Genomic DNA, 22,040 nt, shown 5'->3' on the forward strand with positions numbered 1-22,040 from the left:
TGGACAAAATAATTGAACAAAATGTTAATTCATGGGAAGGATTTCACTGCCAGATTTTAGGTAAAGCACTCAGTGAGTGAAAGAGGCAGGATAATTCACAGGCAATCCCCATTTTCCTCTGGAATGCAGAAACAAATGGATTCTAAATAATAATAATAATAATAATAATAATAATAATAATAATAATAATAATAATCTCTAAATGTGCTTATAGAAAATCTTGTACCAACTCTTTTCAGTGGGGCCAGAAGCAGCAAAATCAGAACAGTGAGGTGGAAAAACTCCTTGATTCAATAGGTATTTATAATAATAATAACAATAATGATAATTTATTAAGAGTAACTGTATAATTGATATTATTAATAGGTGGTTTCCTTTTCCTTGCTCCAGATATTCCCAAGGAAATGAGTTTGCTGCTCTTCCCCAGCCTCAAGGATCCATCTCTGGTTCTGCTGTTGATGGAATCCTCTCAGTGCCCTGGGAGCAGTGGATTTATTATCCTTTTATTATTATAAATTTATAATAAATTTCAATTTATTATTATAAATTGGTATTTATAATAATTATAATAAAGGATAAAATTGACTTTGGCAGTGCTGGGTGTTTGGCAGCTGGGATTTCACAAGAATCCAGTGAAAATAGAACTATTTCTCAGGATCTGCTATCCTGAATAACTCGTGCCAGTTCTTGGGAACCAATTCCCATCCCTGCTTTCCCATTCCATCCCTTCCATCTCCATGAGGATTCTCCAGGTTCCAACGTTCCCAGAGGTTCCACTCCCAGCAATTCCACTTGTCTCCTTCACATCCACACCATCCTGCAGGTGGAACTGAAATGGTTTTTCTTTTTATTTTAGTTTTTAATTATTTTTAATTTTTATTTTTATTTCTTTATTTTTTGGGGTTTTATTTTTATTTTTATTTTTATTTTAGTTTTTAATTATTTTTATTTTGAAATTTTTTGTTTATTTCTATTTTATTTTTATTTTTATTTCTTTTTGGGTATGTTTTTTATTTTTGTTTATTTATATTTTTATTTTAGTTTTTAATTATTTTTATTTTTATTTTGAATTTTTTTGTTTATTTTTATTTTATTTTTATTTCTTTTTGGGTACGTTTTTTATTTTTGTTTATTTTTATTTTTATTTTAGTTTTTAATTGTTTTTATTTTTATTTTTTATTTTTATCTTTATCTTTATATTTATCTTTATTTTTTTATTATTATTACTTTTATTTCTTTTTCTTTTTTATTTTTTTGGGTTTTATTTTTATTTTAGTTTTTAATTGTTCTTATCTTTATTTTTTATTTTTTCTTTATCTTTATTTTTATTTTTATTTATTTTTTATTCTTATTTTTATTTATATTTTTGGGGTTTATTTTTGTTTTTTATTTTTGTTTTTTTATTTTAGTTTTTAATTGTTTTTATCTTCATTTTTTATTTTTTCTTTATCTTTATTTTTATTTTTATTTATTTTTTTATTCTTATTTTTATTTATATTTTTGGGTTTTATTTCTGTTTTTTATTTTTGTTTATTTTTATTCTAGTTTTTAATGATTTTTATTTTTATTTTGAATCATTTTTTATTTTTTAAGTTATTTTTATTTTTATTTGTTTTTGGGTTTGGTCTTTGTTTTTATTTTTGTTTATTTTTATTTTTATTTTAGTTTTTAATTATTTTTATTTTTATCTTTATCTTCATTTTTTATTTTTATTTATTTTTTATTATTATTTTTATTTCTATTTTTAGGTCTTATTTTTGTTTTTTATTTTTGTTTATTTTTCTTTTAGTTTTTAATTATTTTTATTTTTATATTTTTCATTATTTTTTTATTTTTATTTATTTTTATTTTTATTTTTTGGTCTTATTTTTGTTTTTCATTTTTGTTTATTTTTATTTTAGTTTTTAATTATTTTTATTTTTATATTTTTCTTTATTTTTTAATTTTTATTTATTTTTATTTATTTTTATTTTTATTTTTATTTTTTGGTCTTATTTTTGTTTTTCATTTTTGTTTATTTTTATTTTAGTTTTTAATGATTTTTATTTTTATTCTTATTCTTATTTTTATTTTTATTTTTGTTTTATTTCCTCTCAAGGCCCCAGTTGTTGATAAGCAGAGGAGCAGTGGGAAATTCCTCCTCGTGTTCTTTCTTTCCGAGTTTATTTTCCTGCTGCTTTCCAGTGTCATCATTCAGATAAAACACTCCACAAGATCATTAAATTCAAATTTAAAAACGATCTGAGGGTTACAAAAATTAATCACAATTTGCAGTATTATAAATTCTATAAAATATATATAAATATATATAATTGTAATGTATAATATGTTCTTATAATATGTAGTATGTTATTAATATATTAATAACACACTATATATTATAATAATATAATATTTCTATTAATATATACTATTAATAGAATATATAAATATTATATATTAATGAATATTATTATTAATGTTAATATAATACATAAAATATATAATTATAACATATAATAATAGGTTATGATAATATATAATATAAATTATAAAATATATATAAATTATAAACAAAAATTTAGTTACAATATTACAAGTAATAAATTATATATAAATATAAATAATTATAATATATAATAATATAATGTTTTATAAAATACATGATATAATGTAAATACAAAATATATATAATTATAAATTCTAAATTGCAATTGTTACAATATGACAAATTATATAATATATAAATATATAGAATTATATATTATTTTATAATATACATAATATAAATATAAACTATATAAATAGAAATTGTAAATTACAATTTAGTTACAATATTAAATTATATATCAATATATATCATTATAATATGTAATATTTTATAATATAGAATATATTATATAAATATCAAATATATATAAATGTAAATTCTGAATTACAATTTAGTTACAATATTACAAATTATAAATTATACAAGATATCAATATATATCATTATTGATATATAATAATATAATTATTTTTAATAATATAGTATAATATAATAATATAAATATAAAATAGATAAAATATATATAAATATAAATTCTGAATTACAATTTAGTTGCAATATTATAAATTATAAAATATAGAAATATATATCATTATAATATCTATTATAATATCTATATTTTATAATATGTATAATATATAATCATAAAATAAATATAAATATAAATTCTAAATTACAATTTAGTTACAGTATTATAAATTATATAATATAGAAATATACATAATTATATAATATTATTTTATAATATATAGTATAATATAAATAAAACATTAAATAATAATTTTAAATTAATATAAATTATTTATAATTATAATTATAAATAATATTATTTATAATACTACTTATATCATTATTTATATTATTTATATTATAAATAATAGAAATAAATGATTGATCATGGATTATTTTAAATCCATTTCTAGGAATTTAAACCAAATTCCCTGCATTTTTCAGCAAGAAAAAGGAAAGAGGAGTGGTGCCCTTAGAAAAGTCCATTTTTCATCACAGGTGATAATTCCTTGTTTTCCCATTAAAAAAAAACCTCAGCCCTTAAAACCATCATTGGACCATAATTAACATTAAATTTAATTAACATTTTTTAATTAAAACCCCCCAGGACATCGTGGGCAGCCAGGACAAATCAGTAAATTTGGCTCCTTGGACAAAAATTCTGGAAAATTTTGTGGTTTGATTTTTGGAACAGGATCCAAAAGGTCTGGAGAGCAGCTGTTGGATTCTTTTATTTTTTCCTTTTTATTTTTTCCTTTTCTTTCCTTTGCCCAGGAATCACCTGGAATATCAGGAAATTCAAATTTCACAGAGAGAGGCAGAGCCTGGGGCTGTTCATCCCCATCCCAAAACGCAAAATTCCTGTAATTGCTGATTAAACCTCCACAAAAACCTCACACGACGTGATAAATGTGGCAGAAATCCAAAAATTCTTGGGCTGGACCGTGACTTTTTCACTGAGACATTTGGAAAACCTATTTTAAAAATTAATATTGTATTTTAAAAATGAATTTTATTGTTCCTGGTTTTCCCTTCCCTGGAGTTTCAGGGTGAAATCCCAGGAATTCCATTGTTGGCAGCAAATCCAACCCTTGGAGATTTCTTTTTGCTGGAGAAGCCAAAGCAAAGGATTTTCTGAGCTCAGAGGATTCAGTCCAGCTCTGCTGGGCTTTTTTAGGAGTTTTATTTCCCTTTTCTTCACTGATGGATTCATTTCCACCCAGGCATTTTCTGGGAACGGTTCCTGGCGCATCTCTCTTGGTACCTGAGTTTTTGAGTTGCATCTGCTCACCTGGTGAGAGGCAAAAATCCCCATTTTCCTCTGGAAAAAACTTTGATTTTCCTCTGGAAAAATCTTTGATTTCCCCTGGAAAATCTCTTCCCTAGAAAATCTCTTCTCTTTCCTGGAAAATCTCTTAATTCCCCTGGAAAATCTCTTTTTTTCCCTTGGAAAATCTCTTTTTTCCCTAGAAAATCTCTTTTTTCCCCTGGAAAATCTCTTATTTTCCCTAGAAAATCTCTTCTTTTTCCTGGAAAATCCTTTCCTTCTCCTAGAAAATCTATTCTTTCCCCTGGAAAATCTCTTTTTTCCCTGGAAAATCTCTTTTTTCCCTGGAAAATCTCTTTTTTCCCTAGAAAATCTCTTTTTCCCCCTGGAAAATCTCTTTTTTTCCCCTGGAAAATCTCTTTTTCCCTGTAAAATCTCTTTTTTCCCCTGGAAAATCTCTTTTTTCCCCTGGAAAATCTCTTATTTTCCCTAGAAAATCTCTTCTTTTTCCTGGAAAATCCTTTCCTTCTCCTAGAAAATCTATTCTTTCCCCTGGAAAATCTCTTTTTCCCCCTGGAAAATCTCTTTTTTTCCCTGGAAAATCTCTTTTTTCCCTTGGAAAATCTCTTTTTTCCCCTGGAAAATCTCTTATTTTCTCTAGAAAATCTCTTTTTTCCCTGGAAAATCTCTTCCTTCCCCTGGAAAATCTCTTTTTTCCCCTGGAAAATCTCTTTTTTCCCTTGGAAAATCTTTTTTCCCTTGGAAAATCTCTTTTTTCCCCTGGAAAATCTCTTTTTTCCACTAGAAAATCTCTTTTTTTCCCTGGAAAATCTCTTTTTTCCCCTGGAAAATCTCTTTTTTCCCCTAGAAAATCTCTTTTTTCCCTGGAAAATCTCTTCCTTCCCCTGGAAAATCTCTTTTTTCCCTATAAAATCTCTTTTTTCCCCTAGAAAATCTCTTTTTTCCCTGGAAAATCTCTTTTTTCCCTGGAAAATCTCTTTTTTCCCTATAAAATCTCTTTTTTCCCCTAGAAAATCTCTTTTTTTCCCTAGAAAATCTCTTTTTTCCCCTAGAAAATCTCTTTTTTCCCCTAGAAAATCTCTTTTTTCCCTATAAAATCTCTTTTTTCCCCTAGAAAATCTCTTTTTTTCCCTAGAAAATCTCTTTTTTCCCCTAGAAAATCTCTTTTATCCCTAGAAAATCTATTCTTTCCCTGGAAAATCTCTTTTTTCCCTAGAAAATCTCTTTTTTCCCTGGAAAATCTCTTTTTTCCCTGGAAAATCTCTTTTTTCCCTTGGAAAATCTCTTTTTTCCCTAGAAAATCTCTTTTTTCCCTAGAAAATCTCTTTTTCCCCCTGTAAAATCTCTTTTTTCCTCTGGAAAATCTCTTACTTTCCCTGTAAAATCTCTTTTTTCCATAGAAAATCTCTTTTTTCCCTAGAAAATCTCTTTTTTCCCCTAGAAAATCTCTTTTTTCCCTAGAAAATCTCTTTTTTCTATAGAAAATCTCTTTTTTCCCCTGGAAAATCTCTTTTTTTCCCTAGAAAATCTCTTTTTTCTATAGAAAATCTCTTTTTCCCCTGTAAAATCTCTTTTTTCTATAGAAAATCTCTTTTTTCCCTGCCTGCCTCCCTCCCTCCCCCTGGGCTGGTTTCCCAGAGCAGGAGCCTTCCCCTCCTGTCCCTTCTGCCGAGCTCCTTCCCTGAGTCACCGCAAATTCTTCCGGCTCTTTCCACCAAAATCCCCCTTTTTGGCTCTTGGGGTTTTTCCCGAAGGCCTTGGGCAGCTCCTGGAAGCTCCCCCAGCTCCTGCTGTGCCCTTTCCCTGCAGCTGGAATCACCTCCCAGCTTCTGCAGGGTCCCCAGGAGGGTCCCCGAGGGCTCTGGGGTGGCCTTTGGGGTGGCCTGGGGTGAGTTTTGTCCCCACAGCCCGTGTCCCAGCACGGGAGGTGCTTTAGGGTGTGTCCCCCACATTCATCTTCTCATTTCCTGCACATCCTGGAAAACCCCAACCAAAAACTGATCCAGGGGGGATCCTCATCCAGGGGAGCCACGGAGCTGCTCTGGAGCCAGCCTGGGAGAGCTGGGGGTGCTCAGCTGGAGAGGAGAAGCTGCAGGGAGAGCTCAGAGCCCCTTGCAGGGCCTGAAGGGGCTCCAGGAGAGCTGGAGAGGGACTGGGGCCAAGGGCTGCAGGGCCAGGAGCCAGGGAATGGCTTCAGAGTAGGATTTGATGGGATGTTGGGCAGGAATTGTTCCCTGGCAGGGTGGGCAGGGGCTGGGATGGAATTGCCAGAGCAGCTGGGGCTGCCCCTGGATCCCTGGCAGTGCCCAAGGCCAGGCTGGACATTGGGAGCAGCTGGGACAGTGGGAGGTGCCCCTGCCATGGCTGGGCTGGGCTGGGAAGGGCTGTGACAATCCCAAACCTCTCTGGGATTCCAGGATTCTCCCCAAATGTCTCTATTTGACTTTCCTTGCCCCTGTGAGCTTTTTGTTCCTCCAGCTGTTTACCCCTCCCAGCCTCCCAGAATTCAGGATGAATTTATTCACCAAGAGAAGCCTTTTCTCAGAAGAGCTGCTCAGACAAGTTCATTCCTGGCAGATTTCGGGGTGTTTGTCTCTCCACAAAAGCAGATCTGTGTTTGCTCTGCTCAGGCCGTGCCTGACTGCACTTCCTCTGCCTCCTGCAGACTCGATTTCATCACAGATTTACTGTAAGTGAATCACTGAGCCCTTTTATTGTTTTGTTTTTTTGCTCTGAGTCTCAGGGTGGTGAAATGCACACACACAATGGCCCGAGGGCTCCAGGAGAGCCCAAATCCTGCTCCAGCTCAGCTCCAACACCACCCAGCCAGGGAAAATCTGCTTTTCTTCTTTCCTGATCTCTTTGTGACCTCTCCTTTTCACAGGCACAAACTGTGGCACCAACCCAGCCTCACGAAATCCCAGAATCCCAGACTGGAAGGGACCTTAAAAATCATCCATAAAAACTCCAAGCTCTTCCCAGGGTGGCACAATTCCCTTCACCCTCCGTGCCTGCAGCTTGAGGTGCTGCACATCCCAGGGAATTCCAGGACACAGGGAATGGCTCCCAGTGCCAGGGGGCAGGGTAGGACTGGAAATTGGGAGCAGAATGTCCGAACTGGAGATGCCTCTTCACACATCTGAATAATTTTCCATCTACTCCAGTTTTCCCCAGCTGGCACATGAGGGTCCAGAGCTTCCCCAAACACCAAGAGCCAGCACAGCAGAGTTTGCACTGGGAGCTTTTGTGGCTGACCACACCAATTTGGGGTTTCTGCAAGAGTTTTTTTTTATTTTTCATGTCATGCCTCTATCAAAGAATTCAATTCTGCTTCTGTTCCTGGAAGAATGTTAAAAATCCGAGCAGCAAACACCAGGAGTGGCAAGGGATGAGGTCAGAGTTTGGAGGGATTTTGGTATAATAGGTCTGGGATTTGTTTTAGGCTTTCAAAGTGTAATTTGAATCCTTCTTATTTTCCTTCCTTGTTTCAGTTTTCTGAGTTACCTGTGGCTCTTCACAAGCACAGAGGGACCATTGAGGAGCACAAGGCAGGGGCTGATTTCTCTCCCACTGTTATCCCAGAATTGTTCACATCCTGATTTCTGCCTGATGTGGAGCTGCCCCTGGCTCTGGCAATGGATTCATTCCCCCTCTCTCTCTCTGTTTCTTTTTGGGCACCTTCCTTATCTTTTTGTAGATTCAAATTTATTTTTTTTTTTCAAGATTCTGTGCCAGAAATTCAGCTGCAAGGAAAATCAGGGGATCATTTATCCCTCACTGATTTGGCATTGAGCTTGCTTCCCTCTCCCTAGGCTCAAATAAAGCCAATACACTGAATTATCCCTGATAATTCAGGTTCTGCAGATCCTCCTGGGTTATTGATATTATTTTGTTTTAATTGGATGTCACATTAAATCCAGCTCTCTCTTCCCTCCACCATCATTAAATCACTTTATTCTCCATTCTCCTCAACGTTTAATGAATCATTCCTCACCACCAGTGATGGAAATCCCATTTTCCATTCCCCTTTTCCCACTCTCACCTCTCTCCTGGCAGGGAGGACTCCAGGACAGGGATTTCTCAGGCTTTGGCTCACCAGGAATCTCCAGATAAATCAGAAACCAAAACCCTGCCCGAGTTTCCCCTGAAACCAAAACCCTGCCTGGGTTTTGGCAAAGGGCAAACGAACACGACCCGTTCTGGGATTTCTGTACCAAAGCAGAGGGGAGGAGGAAACTCCTCTGCCAAAGGCACAAAAATCTTTAATTTCTAGCTCCTTCATCAATCAAATCTCACTAATTAAGGTGTCCCTCCAGTCTCAGAGCGCTCTGAGTGCTGTTTTGCTGTTTCATGGAGATGTTTCTCTTCAAAATGAGGTTTACATTTTTATATAGAATTTAAAAGTTTAATAGAGAGACAATTAGGAGGTAAAAATAAAGTAAAATATACAGATATGGCTGGGTGTCTCTGCATTCACCTTACTAACAAAGGATTGTCCCTTAAAAACAGAGCCCTACTACAGATCCATAAATTCTTATACATATTCAAACATTCTTCTTAAGTTTTAGATGTTTCTTTGTTCAGTTTTCACCTTGCCCCCTTCCCAATAAATCAGTTTTCTTGGCACCACTGGGTTTTATATCCTCTGATAAGGGTGCAATAAATCCTTCTCTTGGAGGTCTTGGAGGACAAGATAATCTTAAGAATTCAGGGGGGGTCTCTGACCATCTTTTCAGTCTCTGGGTTATATAAACAAAAAGTAGTTTGTGCTTTAACATCATGTTATAGCCTAACATATATATGTATTATACCACTATTTCTAAGTTTCATCAATACCAGAAATAGAAGGAACTGTATTAACACAACAAAGTTTTCTAACCCTATACATGTAACATTCACTTTAATATTTGTGAAAAGCCAGTATTGTAATATGCACTTATAACAATATTAATGTTATTAATGTTGTTGTTATTATTAATAATACTATATTGTTGCCATACTACTACTACTATTAAATAATGATGATTATGATTATGATTATGATTATGATAATAATAATAATAATAATAATAATAATAATAATAATAATAATAATAATAATAATAATAATAATAATAATAATATTTTACTGCCATACTACTGTTATTGTTAATAACAGTGTCACCAGGTGTGACAGTGTCACTGTAGGTGTGCTCAGTGTCACTGTAGGTGTGACAGTGTCACTGTAGGTGTGTTCAGTGTCACCAGGTGTGCTCAGTGTCACTGTAGGTGTGACAGTGTCACCAGGTGTGCTCAGTGTCACCAGGTGTGCTCAGTGTCACTGTAGGTGTGACAGTGTCACCAGGTGTGCTCAGTGTCACCAGCTGTGCCCAGTGTCACCAGCTGTGCTCAGTGTCACTGTAGGTGTGACAGTGTCACCAGCTGTGCTCAGTGTCACCAGGTGTGCTCAGTGTCACTGTAGGTGTGACAGTGTCACCAGGTGTGCTCAGTGTCACCAGGTGTGCTCAGTGTCACTGTAGGTGTGACAGTGTCACCAGGTGTGCTCAGTGTCACCAGCTGTGCCCAGTGTCACCAGCTGTGCTCAGTGTCACTGTAGGTGTGACAGTGTCACCAGCTGTGCTCAGTGTCACCAGGTGTGCTCAGTGTCACTGTAGGTGTGACAGTGTCACCAGGTGTGTTCAGTGTCACCAGGTGTGCTCAGTGTCACTGTAGGTGTGCTCAGTGTCACTGTAGGTGTGACAGTGTCACCAGCTGTGCTCAGTGTCATTGTAGGTGTGACAGTGTCACCAGCTGTGCTCAGTGTCACTGTAGGTGTGCTCAGTGTCACTGTAGGTGTGTTCAGTGTCACTGTAGGTGTGCTCAGTGTCACTGTAGGTGTGCTCAGTGTCACTGTAGGTGTGTTCAGTGTCACTGTAGGTGTGACAGCGTCACTGTAGGTGTGCTCAGTGTCACTGTAGGTGTGCTCAGTGTCACTGTAGGTGTGTTCAGTGTCACCAGGTGTGACAGTGTCACTGTAGGTGTGACAGTGTCACCAGGTGTGCCCAGTGTCACCAGCTGTGCTCAGTGTCACTGTAGGTGTGACAGTGTCACCAGCTGTGCTCAGTGTCATTGTAGGTGTGACAGTGTCACCAGGTGTGACAGTGTCACCAGCTGTGCCCAGTGTCACCAGGTGTGCTCAGTGTCACTGTAGGTGTGACAGTGTCACTGTAGGTGTGACAGTGTCACCAGGTGTGCCCAGTGTCACCAGCTGTGCTCAGTGTCACTGTAGGTGTGACAGTGTCACTGTAGGTGTGCTCAGTGTCATTGTAGGTGTGCTCAGTGTCACCAGGTGTGCTCAGTGTCACTGTAGGTGTGACAGTGTCACTGTAGGTGTGCTCAGTGTCATTGTAGGTGTGACAGTGTCACCAGCTGTGCTCAGTGTCATTGTAGGTGTGACAGTGTCACCAGCTGTGCTCAGTGTCACTGTAGGTGTGACAGTGTCACCAGGTGTGACAGTGTCACCAGCTGTGCCCAGTGTCACCAGGTGTGCTCAGTGTCACTGTAGGTGTGACAATGTCACTGTAGGTGTGACAGTGTCACCAGGTGTGACAGTGTCACCAGGTGTGCTCAGTGTCACTGGGGCTGAGGCCGTGAAACCCGGGGTGAGATGTCCTCACCTGAACCACAGGGACAGGGGCAGGGTCAGGGATGGGTCAGGGATGGGTCAGGGATGGGTCAGGGATGGGGACAGTGATGGGGACAGGGACAGGGACAGGGACAGGGACAGGGATCACAGCACACCCTCCCCGGCACCTCTCCGGGCCCATCCCGGAACCGCCAGGACTCCCCGGCAGCTCCGGGCGGGGCCGGGCCGGGCTCAGCCCCCGGGGGCGGTGGCAGGGGAGGGGACAGAGGCGGGGACAGGGGAGGTGACAGAGGCGGGGACGGGCTGCGGCAGTGCCGGGTCGGTGCGTGCGGCTGCCCCAGCCCGGCCCGGCCGAGCCCGGGGGGAGCCGCGGCCGAGCGGGGCCATGCGGGGCCGGGCTCCGCTCCCGGAACCGCTCCGCTCCCCACCGCTGCTGTCCCTCCTGTCCCTCCTGTCCCTCCTGTCCCTCCTGTCCCTCCTGCCGGGCCCCGCGCTGGCCGCGGCCGCAGGTGGGTGCGGCTTGGGGGATGCGGGTTTGGGGGGGATGCGGGTTTGGGGGGGATGCGGGTTTGGGGGGGATAAGGGTTTGGGGGGGATGAGGGTTTGGGGGGGATAAGGGTTTGGGGGGGATGAGGGTTTGGGGGGGATAAGGGTTTGGGGGGGATAAGGGTTTGGGGGGGATGAGGGTTTGGGGGGGATAAGGGTTTGGGGGGATGCGGGGTTTAGAGGGGATGAGGGTTTGGGGGGCATAAGGGTTTGGGGGGGATAAGGGTTTGGGGGGATGCGGGATTTGGTGCCTGCGGGCTATGGGTGGTCCCTGTCTCGGTCCCTGTCTCTGTCCCTGTCTCGGTCCCGGTCCCGGTCCCTGTCGCCGCTCGGTGGCTCCTGTACCGTCCCCCGCGGGTTCGGTGCTGCCCAGCCCGGGGATGCGGCTCCCCGGTCCCCGCTGTGCCCCGGGGGATCCGCCCGGTGCTCGGGGGTGCCCGAGGGCCGGGACGTGGCACCGGTGCTTTCAGCAAAGGGCATTCAGTGTGTGCATGGACGTGAGGCTGGGGTGAGGGTGAGGGTTAGGAAATGCTTTGTCCCGCTGGGGAAGTTCGTTCTGCAGCCAGGGCGGGGCTGGAGCTCAGTAATCCCAGCTCCAGGTGTGTCCCAGGGCTGGAGCCCTCTGGAGCCAGGCTGGGAGAGCTGGGGGTGCTCAGCTGGAGAGGAGAAGCTGCAGGGAGAGCTCAGAGCCCCTTGCAGGGCCTGAAGGGGCTCCAGGAGAGCTGGAGAGGGACTGGGGCCAAGGGCTGCAGGGCCAGGAGCCAGGGAATGGCTGCCAGGGGCAGAGGGCAGGGCTGGATCTTGGGATCTTGGGCAGGAATTGTTCCCTGGCAGGGTGGGCAGGGGCTGGGATGGAATTGCCAGAGCAGCTGGGGCTGCCCCTGGATCCCTGGCAGTGCCCAAGGCCAGGCTGGACATTGGGAGCAGCTGGGACAGTGGGAGGTGTCCCTGCCATGGCTGGGGTGTGGGGTGGGATGAGATTTAAGACCCCTCCCAACCCAAACCATTCCAGGGTTGAATGAGGTGTGCACAGAACATGCACTCGCGTTCTCCGTGAGCCCTGCATACCCCGTATCCCATACCCCATATCCCATACCCCATATCCGATACCCCATATCCCATACCCCATGTCCCATACCCCATTACCCCATATCCCATACTCCATACCCCATGTCCCATGCCCCATTACCCCATACCCCATATCCCATACCCCATATCCCATACCCCATGTCCCAGTGGTGGCCGAGGCCTGGTCCCAGCCTGGCACTGCTGAGCCCTGTGGGGCTCTCTGCTCGCTCCAGGCCAGCGTGGCTGGACTGAGGCAAGCAGGGCAGGGTGTCCCAGTTCCATCCATCAGCAGCCGTGGGACTTCCCAGGGAGCTCCTGGGAGCTCCCAGGATCCCAGAATGGATTGGTTTGGGAAGGCCCTTGGAGCTGCTCCCATTCCATCCCCTGCTCTGGGTAGGAGTCCCGGGTTGCAAGATGAGAAGCCACTTTGGTGCACTGGAACAGCGAAAGTCCACAGAAAATCCCCCAAAGCACAGATTCCTGTTTTGTCAGTGTAGCAGGAGGGTTTGGGGCTGCTGCAGAGGGAGGGATTGGGAATCCCTGAGGAGCAGCAGGAGCTGGGACACGGGTGGGTCACCCAAGCCCAGCTGCTTTCACTGCCTGCCCTTGTGGCTTCTCACTCTGCTGTGTGAAAGCTCTGACTTGTGGTGTGAAGCATCAGGAAGTCTCTGCACGGCAGGAAAAAACAATCTGAGCCTTCTGAGGCTGCTGCTGTGACAGAACCAGCCCAGTGAAAACCCCCTCCACCTGCAGAGGAAGGAGGGGACCTCTCTGGCCGAGGGGGTTTGGGGGTTTTGAGGGTACTGGGACCTGTGGGTGCTGCGTTTGAAGTGTTTGTTTTGTCATTTTACAAACTGGAGATCAGTAGGAAGCTGAGTGTGTGATTTCAGCAGCTGCAGCTGCTGCCCTGAGAGGGGGGGTCTGGCAGAAATTCAGATTTCCCTCAATGAGCAGCTCCTCAGCCTCGTGGCTGCCTCATGGCAGCAGAGCTGATGGGCCCTGCAGCGCCTTTGAAAAGCTCTGCAGTGTTTTTGAGGGGAAGTGACTCATTTCTGCATGTAAAATAAACAGTGTGCACTCATGGGATCCCAGACTGGGCTGGGGGGAACTCAGAGCCCACCCAGAGCCCCCCAGCCACGGCAGGGACACCTCCCACTGTCCCAGCTGCTCCCAATGTCCAGCCTGGCCTTGGGCACTGCCAGGGATCCAGGGGCAGCCCCAGCTGCTCTGGCAATTCCATCCCAGCCCCTGCCCACCCTGCCAGGGAACAATTCCTGCCCAAGATCCCATCTAATCCTGCCCTTGGTTGCTCTTTTCTTGATTTAAGGTGTGGTGGGAGCCTGTGGAGTTTGGGTGCTGCAGCAGTGTGTGACAGAGGTCTGAGGGCACAGATGGTGTGAGATACCTCACCACGTGCCAGACCTGCACTGACAGGCCAGGAAAGGATCTGTGGGACTGCAGAGTGAAAATTTCTCACGAATTAAGAGGAGGTTCCTTAAGGGCCCTCAAAACCCCTGAGGGATGAATGTTTAAGGGAGCTGTAAGGAATTTCCCACAGGTTTGCAAAGCCCCTTGTGGCCTGAGGCAGTGTGTGTGCTCTGAGGCCACTGCTCGAGAGCTGAGGCTGAGAAATTGCTAACAATAATAAATAAATTAATAATTAATAAATTAATATCAATTAATAAAAATAAGGCCTGATTAATGCTTTGAGAGAAACACAGTGCCTTTGGCTGGGAGGGATGTTTAAAGTCATGCTGTTCCATGGGCAGGGACACCTTCCACTATCCCAGGTTGATCCAACCTTATGGAATTGTCCACCTTGGACACTTCCAGGAGTGGGACAGCCACAGCTTCTCTTGGAAAAACTAAAGCTCAACTCATTATTTGGCATTTTGGACTTAGGGTTTAATGACACTTGGTGTGGAAATGAAAAAAAAAGCCAAACTTTTTAACATGACCCCAAATTCCCAAGGAAGCCTGGGCCAGAATTTGAGCGGAGTGCTTGATCTCCTGATCTCCCTGATGTAAAGATCAACAGACTGTGTGTGAGGAGACTCTGTTCTTCAGAGTGAAAACTTCCCTCTTGTGGTGTGGGGATTTTGTCAGGGTTCTTTGTCAGGCCAGGCTGGACGCTGATGTGTGAAGGCCCTTCCATTCCCTGGTTTTGTGGCTGCCATGGGGTGAGGGAATCACTCCAGAAAAGCCCACTGAGTGTTCCTGGGGCAGGAAAACCTTTCTCCCAGCCGGGACACTGAAGCTGCTGCTCCCTGGAGCTTGCAGGATGTGTCTGGGGCGATCCCTGAGCTGCTGGAGCCTCAGCCCTGTCCTCCAGAGGTTCTGCTCCTGCTGTTCCTCACAGTCTCCAGCTCCCCTCTCCTCCTCCTCCTCCCTTCTCCTCAGCCCTTTTTCCTCTCCACCGCCCCCATTTCCCTCCTGGCTCTATGCCCGTGGCTTGGCTGCCCTCCCTCCCTGCCCATTTTTGGCCCCAGCAGCTTCCTCCTGCAGTGTTCCAGCCCCAGCAGCTTCCTCCTCCTCCTCCTCCTCCTTTTTCTGTCCTTCACACCCAGCTCTTCCCTCAGGCTTTGGCCAGATGCTGCTCCCCGTTCTCCTCCCTCTGTCCTGCCCCAGAAAGCAGGCCCAGAGCTGGCAGGATGAAGAACCAGAGCAGAGCTGGTTCTCCAGGGGCACCTGCTGTTCCTGAGGGGTTTTTTCTTCTCCAGGTGGCTCCTGAGGGGGTCTTGGGGTTAGCAGGAGGCTGATGGGTGGGACAAGGCCTCGGGGCCCATAAATGTGAGCTGCAGAGTGAAACAGGTCAGCTGCTGTGATCACCAGCAAAAAAAAAATCCTTGGAAGGGCTGGAAAACCTTCCAGGAAAAGGAATGGCCTGTGAGGAGGGGCTGAGGGAGCTGGGAAGGGGCTGGAGAATTCCTGAGGGAGCTGGGAAGGGGCTGGAGAATCCCTGAGGGAGCTGGGAAGGGGCTGGAGAATTCCTGAGGGAGCTGGGAAGGGGCTGGAGAATTCCTGAGGGAGCTGGGAAGGGTGTGGAGCCCCAGGAGGGGCTGAGGGAGCTGGGAAAGGGGCTGAGCCTGGAGCAAAGGAGGCTCAGGGGGCCCTTGTGGCTCTGCACAAGTCCCTGGCAAGGAGGGACAGGGAAAAAAGGAGAGGAAATGGCCTCAAATTGCACCAGGGGAGGCTCAGCTTGGAGATTGGGAAAGAAAATTTCCCTGGAAGAGCGGTCAGGCCTTGGGATGAGCTGCACAGGGAGGTTTGGAGTCGCTGGAATTGTCCCAGAGGAGTGTGGATGTGGCCCTTGGGGACAGGGTTTGGGGTGGTGCGGGTGGGACTGGGTGGTCCTGAAGGGCTCCTCCAGCCCTGGTGATCCTGGGATTCTGGGACCTTCATTTTTCTGCCTTCATGGGGGACTGGATGGTGTTTAGGGTTTTGTGCTGGGCTTGGTACTTTCAGCTTTATGTTTTTTATGGAATGAGTAAAAACCACGGAGCTGGGATTCATGGACACAGAGAATTCCACCCTGACTGGGGTTGGGAAGGATCTCAAATCCCACCCAGTGCCAGCCCTGGGAGCAGAAGGAGAAGGTTTGCAGGTTTTACCTGCAAAGCAGTGAAAATTTAATATATGAGGGCGGGATTTGGAGACTGAAATTTGATTACTGTGCACATGAATGTTTCAGCAGTTATTTTTATTCCTCTTCTTCCTTTAGAAACTTCTCCCCAGTTACCAGCACCAGAAAATGTGGAGATTTATTCCTACAACTTCCAGAGCATGCTGAGGTGGTCTCCTGTTGTAGTGGAGAACGGCTCGGTGTTATACACAGCCCATTACAAAACGTGAGTGAGCAGCTCTCAAACCAACTCCTTTTGTTCTAATCCAGAATAACAATCAGCTCTAAAAGCCCCAGAAACCCTGAAAATGAGTGGTTTTTATCACAGATGTTTTTATGTATCCCCAAGAGCAGCTCCTGAGGATACCCAGAGATGTTGCACAGGAATTTTAGCTTATAAACATATATATAATTTAATATAATATATAATATATAATATAATATATTATATAATATAATAAATATAATATAATAAATATATCATATAAAAAGAAACATAATATTTATAATATTATTACATTTATGACATATTATATTTATTATTTTAACCATTATTTAAAATATTTTATTAGTAATATTTTATTACTTATTAGATTAATTATATTTTATTATATTACATTTATATATAATATAAATATATATACCAAAATATAATAAATATATAAACAATAAGGAAATATATATTAATATAATAAATATATAATATAAAAATAAACATATATTTATAATATTATTGCATTCATTACATATTATATTTATTATTTTAACCATTATTTATAATATTTTATTAGTAATAATATTTTATTATTTATTAAATTGAATATATTTTATTATAATATTATAGTTATATATAATAAGATATATAAAATTATATATTGAATATATAATAAATAAATATAATAAATATAATAAATATATAAACAGCAAAATATAACATTTTGGTCCCATAGACCAAAAGAAATAACTTTAAAATTAAAAAAAAATTACATTAAATTACATTAAAATTTTAAAAAAGATTCAAAATAAACATGGGTTTATTTTGAATCTCTGAACTTTGCTAAGCTCTGCCTTGCTGTGTCTGCTTTTTACCCCACAGTCTGTTACACACATCTGCCTCTATTACAACATCTGGATTCTTTCTCCATAAAATCCCATCACCTTTAGACTCTTCACCATCTTACCCAATACAGTTTCTCACTTACAACTACAGGAATAAATATAATATATATATATATATATAATATATAGGATAAATGAGTTTATCATTGCTTACTGCCTGTCTACCTTTATGATGACACCAACCCAACAGAGGACATGAAATACTGAGTGAGGCTCCCCAAAAATCACCCACATCACTTTTGTGAGGCAAAAAAAAAGGCTTTATTGCAGGGTCTTGTCAACCTTTAATGAGCTTCTCCCACCAGCTCACCCTGACTGGTAGAGGAAACACCCTCAGAATATCAGTGCCTTGCTTTGGGAAATTAATTCCTTATTTCCACAAATAATCCTCCAGTGAGAATGGGCTCCTGAGGGTTTCCCTTGGGAACATCCAGCGTCTGAGAGCTTGAAAATTCCCTCAGGTTCAGAAAATCATGTCCACACTGTAACTTTTGGTGGTTTTGTTTTGCTTCTTGTACTTCTGCACTTCTCACACCTGCATTGTTCAGTCTTTTTTGAGCTGAGCTCTTTTGGAATGCTCCTAAATTCTGATTATCTCAGTTCTCTGGGACAGGAAGAAAACTCCAAAGCTCGTTAGGATTTTGTTTCTCTTCTTTATTAGGATGTTATCACAAAACTTGGCAGGTTTTTCTAGACCTTCTGCACAAGTTTAATTTATCTTCCCTTTTGGTTCACTTTGGCTCTGATGGCACAAAATGGCTCTGAACCACGTGGCAGTTTCATCTTTATATCTATTTTTATCTAATTAACAACAGACACGCAAATTAGTTTTTTTTAATGACTTAATGACCTGTGTGCTGCACTGCATTTTTTATCTAATCACTTACTACTACTCAAAAACTCCTAGAAGAAAATCAAGAGGAAGGAAGGAAAAGAGACAACACCTTAAATACTCTATTTTCTATTTTCTAAACTAGTTTAAACTTTACCTTTTTCACCCAGTGACTTAAGAAAACTCTCCAATCTACACACTCCCACTTTTAGCTTTTCTATCTGACTTTAACAGTTGTTTCCATGAAAACACACCCATAAATTTAATGTTATATGAAATTCAGTGTTCTGGATTTCAGAGTGTCCTAGTTTAGGGCAAATCTGGGAGAAAATCTCCCAAAAACAAAATTCAAATGACCCCTTCCCACAACTGGTTTGGAAAGAAAAAAAAATTCCTTGGAGAGAAGTGGAAAAAGCTGTTTATTTAACAGAAATTGAATAATATTAAGCAATAAAACCTCTCACTGTTTGATGAAATGGTGAATCCAGGAAGAAAAGTCCTTTTCATGTGGTGTAGCTCAGCCTGCTCAGGTTCTTATCAATCCCTCCAGGGTTGGAAAGTGCCGAGGCCCAGGCCCTGGTGGGTCACACTGTGAGTTCCTGGGGTTGGGCTGGGTGTTTTTCAGTCCAAAACAGGTTTGAACAGATCCAGGAAAAAGGGAAAAAAAAAGGTCCAGGGAACTCCTGTGCCTCAGCTAGCTAAAGCTGACTAAAAGCCAGAGAGAAGCTCTGTCCTGCTGTCTGTCCATGCTGCAGACACCACAGTCCAGGAGCAGGATGTGTGGGAGTGATGTTTTGCTTTCACACAAACTGCAGCTTCTTCTTCCTCCCCTTTGCTCTCAGAGCCAATCTTAAAGGTGCAGAAATTAATACATAACATGAACCAGGAAATTTGGGGATACCAACACCATGAAGTGACCCCAGGACACAGAGGCACAGGAAATTTGGGGATACCAACACCATGAAGTGACCCCAGGACACAGAGGCACAGGAAATTTGGGGATACCAGTACCATAGTGACCCCAGGACACAGAGGCACAGGAAATTTGGGGATACCAACACCATGAAGTGACCCCAGGACACAGAGGCACAGGAAATTTGGGGATACCAGTACCATAGTGACCCCAGGACACAGAGGCACAGGAAATTTGGGGATACCAGTACCATAGTGACCCCAGGACACAGAGGCACAGGAAATTTGGGGATACCAACACCATGAAGTGACCCCAGGACACAGAGGCACAGGAAATTTGGGGATACCAGTACCATAGTGACCCCAGGCCAGGTGTCAGAGCCAGGAGCACACTCTGTGTGTGTCAGGCTCAGCCCCAGCTGTGTCTGACTGTGTTTGCTGTGCCCTGCAGAGGTTTTTTCGAGGAGTGGAGCGGGATGGGCTGTGCTGGGAGCCCCCAGCCCCAGTGCAGGTTCCCCCCGGAGCTGCGGCGGCGCTGGACGGTGGTGCTGCGCGTCAGGGCCGAGCTGGGCGCCCTGGCCTCGCCCTGGGTGCTCACACCTCCCTTCGTGGCAGAGATGAACAGTGAGTGTTCCTGGGGGTTCTCTGGGGAAAGCTGGGCTGCCTGGGGGTATCTGTGGCTCTGCAGCTCCACAAAGGCTCCCCAGGGTTTGGTTGTGCTCTGCTCTCCCGGGTGGCACCAGAGGAAAGGCTGAGCCTCCCGGGGTGGTTGAGCCTTCCAAGGAAACTTCCACAGTGTTCTTGTGCTGGAGGGTTTTCCACCTTCTCATTTCCCCACACACAAACTCTTGGGTTTGTGGCAAAACCACCTCTTTCTGCTGGACAGATCCCTTTGCTGATAAACATCAACTGGCCTGATAAATTGTAGTAATGAATTGTCCTCATGGGAATAAATGGTTTAGATAAATATAAATTGTTCAGATAAGTATAAATTGTTAATGCTACAGTGTAGAAGTGGCAAGGCCATACTTTAAATCACACAAGGTTTGGGTTGGAGGGACCCCAAATCCCACCCATTCCCAGCCCTGCCGTGGCAGGGACACCTCCCACTGTCCCAGGAGCTCCCAATGTCCAGCCTGGCCTGGGGCACTGCCAGGGATCCAGAGGCAGCCCCAGCTGCTCTGGGGTGAACAAATGTGCTGCTGCTGTCCTAGCATCTGCTCCTTGCCTTGGTTTTAGGATTAGGAAAAAGTCAATGTTCAGGATAAAAAAAGGTACCTTTGAAGTGGGAACTTAGCAGAGCTCAGGGGAAACCATGGTCCAGGCTCCAGAGTCTGAGACTTCCCCTGGTTCTAAGTCTGGGTTTTGTCTGGCAGCAGAGCGAGGAGGTGCCTGAGTCCTGCACTGATGGGGAACCTGGGGGAAGCAAGGGGGAATCACCTAATCCACCCCAACATACAGTGCAGGAATGCTTTTCCTGGTTTGTATTTCACCCAGGACTGGCTGGGGGACTTTGAGCTGCAAGGATGGGTCTCCTGATAATAAAGCACAAGTTTTTAGTCACTTGTCTAGGAAGATTGCCTTTCAAGACCAACAAATGAATATTGTACAATTCTCTTAGTGTAAGCCATTGATAAAACTCCCTTTCCTCCTCTCCCTAAGAATATGGACAGCAAATCTCACCTGCAGAAGGAATTTGAAGGGCTGGTAACACAGCAATTCACAAAAAGCTATTTTGACTGATTGGGTTTCCTGGTGTCCAAGTGTTGAGTGTCTGTGTTGTCCCACAGGACTGGGAGTGGGATCCTCAGGAGTGTGGGACAAGGCAGAGGCTTGGGGTGGGAGAGGAGGAATGGGACCGTTCTTGTGTCAGCTCCCAAAAACCAACTCCATGGCTGCTCCTTCGGTGCTCAGATCAGAGTGGCTGGAATTGAGGCACAGTGAGGAACTGGTGCATGCAAGGAGTGATTTTTGCTGTTAATGAACACTCCTGAGAGCACTCTCGGGGTTTTCCATGATTTACAGCCTGGGGCACTTCACAGAATGTCACCATGGTTATCCTGATGGGCACATGGGGACATCAAATCAAGGAGGGGAAAACTCCTTTTTCCTCTTCCCATCTAGGGAGCAGACAGTGGGGTTTTGGGGAGCATGGAAGATTGAAAGATAATGATTTTATGGCCAGTAACTGCAGATCAACTGAGATGTTTCCATGCATTTACTTTTGGTTAATATTTATTGAATTGCCAGGAAAAGTTAAGCAAATACTGTAAATGCATGAAGTAGATGGGGAAATGATTTCCCTTTCATGAACAAAAGCTGTTGATGTTTGAGCTGTTTGCTGAGAGTGTCCAGGGCAGGGAACGGAGCTGGGAAGGGGCTGGAGCCCCAGGAGGGGCTGAGGGAGCTGGGAAAGGGGATGAGCCTGGAGCAAAGGAGGCTCAGGGGGCCCTTGTGGCTCTGCACAAGTCCCTGGCAGGAGGGGACAGCCGGGGGGGTCGGGCTCTGCTGCCAGGGAACAGGGACAGGAGGAGAGCTCAGGCCTCAGGCTGGGCCAGGGGAGGCTCAGGGTGGGCAGCAGCAGGAATTTCCCCATGGAAAGGGAGCTCAGGCCTTGGCAGGGGCTGCCCAGGGAGCTTTGCAGTGCCCATCCCTGCAGGTGCCCAAGGAAGGGCTGGACGTGGCACTCAGGGCTCTGGGCTGGGGACAAGGTGGGCATCGGGCACAGCTGGGACTCCCTGGGCTGGGAGGGCTCAGGGATGCAGGGATTGTGTGGAGCTGGAGCCAGCTGTGCAGCCCAGGGATTCCCTGCTCTCTCTGTTTGCTTTCAGCCACTCTGGGCCCCCCCAAGGTGAACAGTGTGAGCAGCAGCCCCGACTCTCTGCTCCTCAGCATCAGCCCCCCCTTCACCCCCGAGCCTGGGGACCTCATCCAGTACCACGTGTCCTACTGGGAGAACACAACCAGTGCTATAAAACAAGTAAGGATT

General features: G+C 43.4%; 1 protein-coding gene across 5 annotated transcripts in view; it reads left to right on the top strand.

The window, feature by feature from the left end:
* Window positions 1–22,040, top strand: part of IFNGR2 (interferon gamma receptor 2) — a 41,184-nt gene that overhangs the window by 11,132 nt on the left and 8,012 nt on the right. The window contains exons 1-4 of one of the 5 annotated variants that reach the window (XM_086883873.1): window positions 11,265–11,461; window positions 16,288–16,414; window positions 19,503–19,675; window positions 21,883–22,031. In XM_086883873.1, the coding sequence (XP_086739999.1) occupies window positions 11,338–11,461; window positions 16,288–16,414; window positions 19,503–19,675; window positions 21,883–22,031 (573 nt within the window). In that variant the 5' untranslated portion in view covers window positions 11,265–11,337. Of the gene's footprint in view, window positions 1–11,264; window positions 11,462–14,914; window positions 15,378–15,771; window positions 16,415–19,502; window positions 19,676–21,882; window positions 22,032–22,040 lie in introns of those variants that run through there. The other 4 variants (XM_086883874.1, XM_086883875.1, XM_086883878.1 and 1 more) reach the window with 4 other exon arrangements.

The sequence above is a fragment of the Cyanistes caeruleus genome, chromosome 3 (genome assembly GCF_971803275.1).
Source record: "Cyanistes caeruleus chromosome 3, bCyaCae1.hap1.1, whole genome shotgun sequence".
Lineage (NCBI taxonomy): Eukaryota > Metazoa > Chordata > Aves > Passeriformes > Paridae > Cyanistes > Cyanistes caeruleus.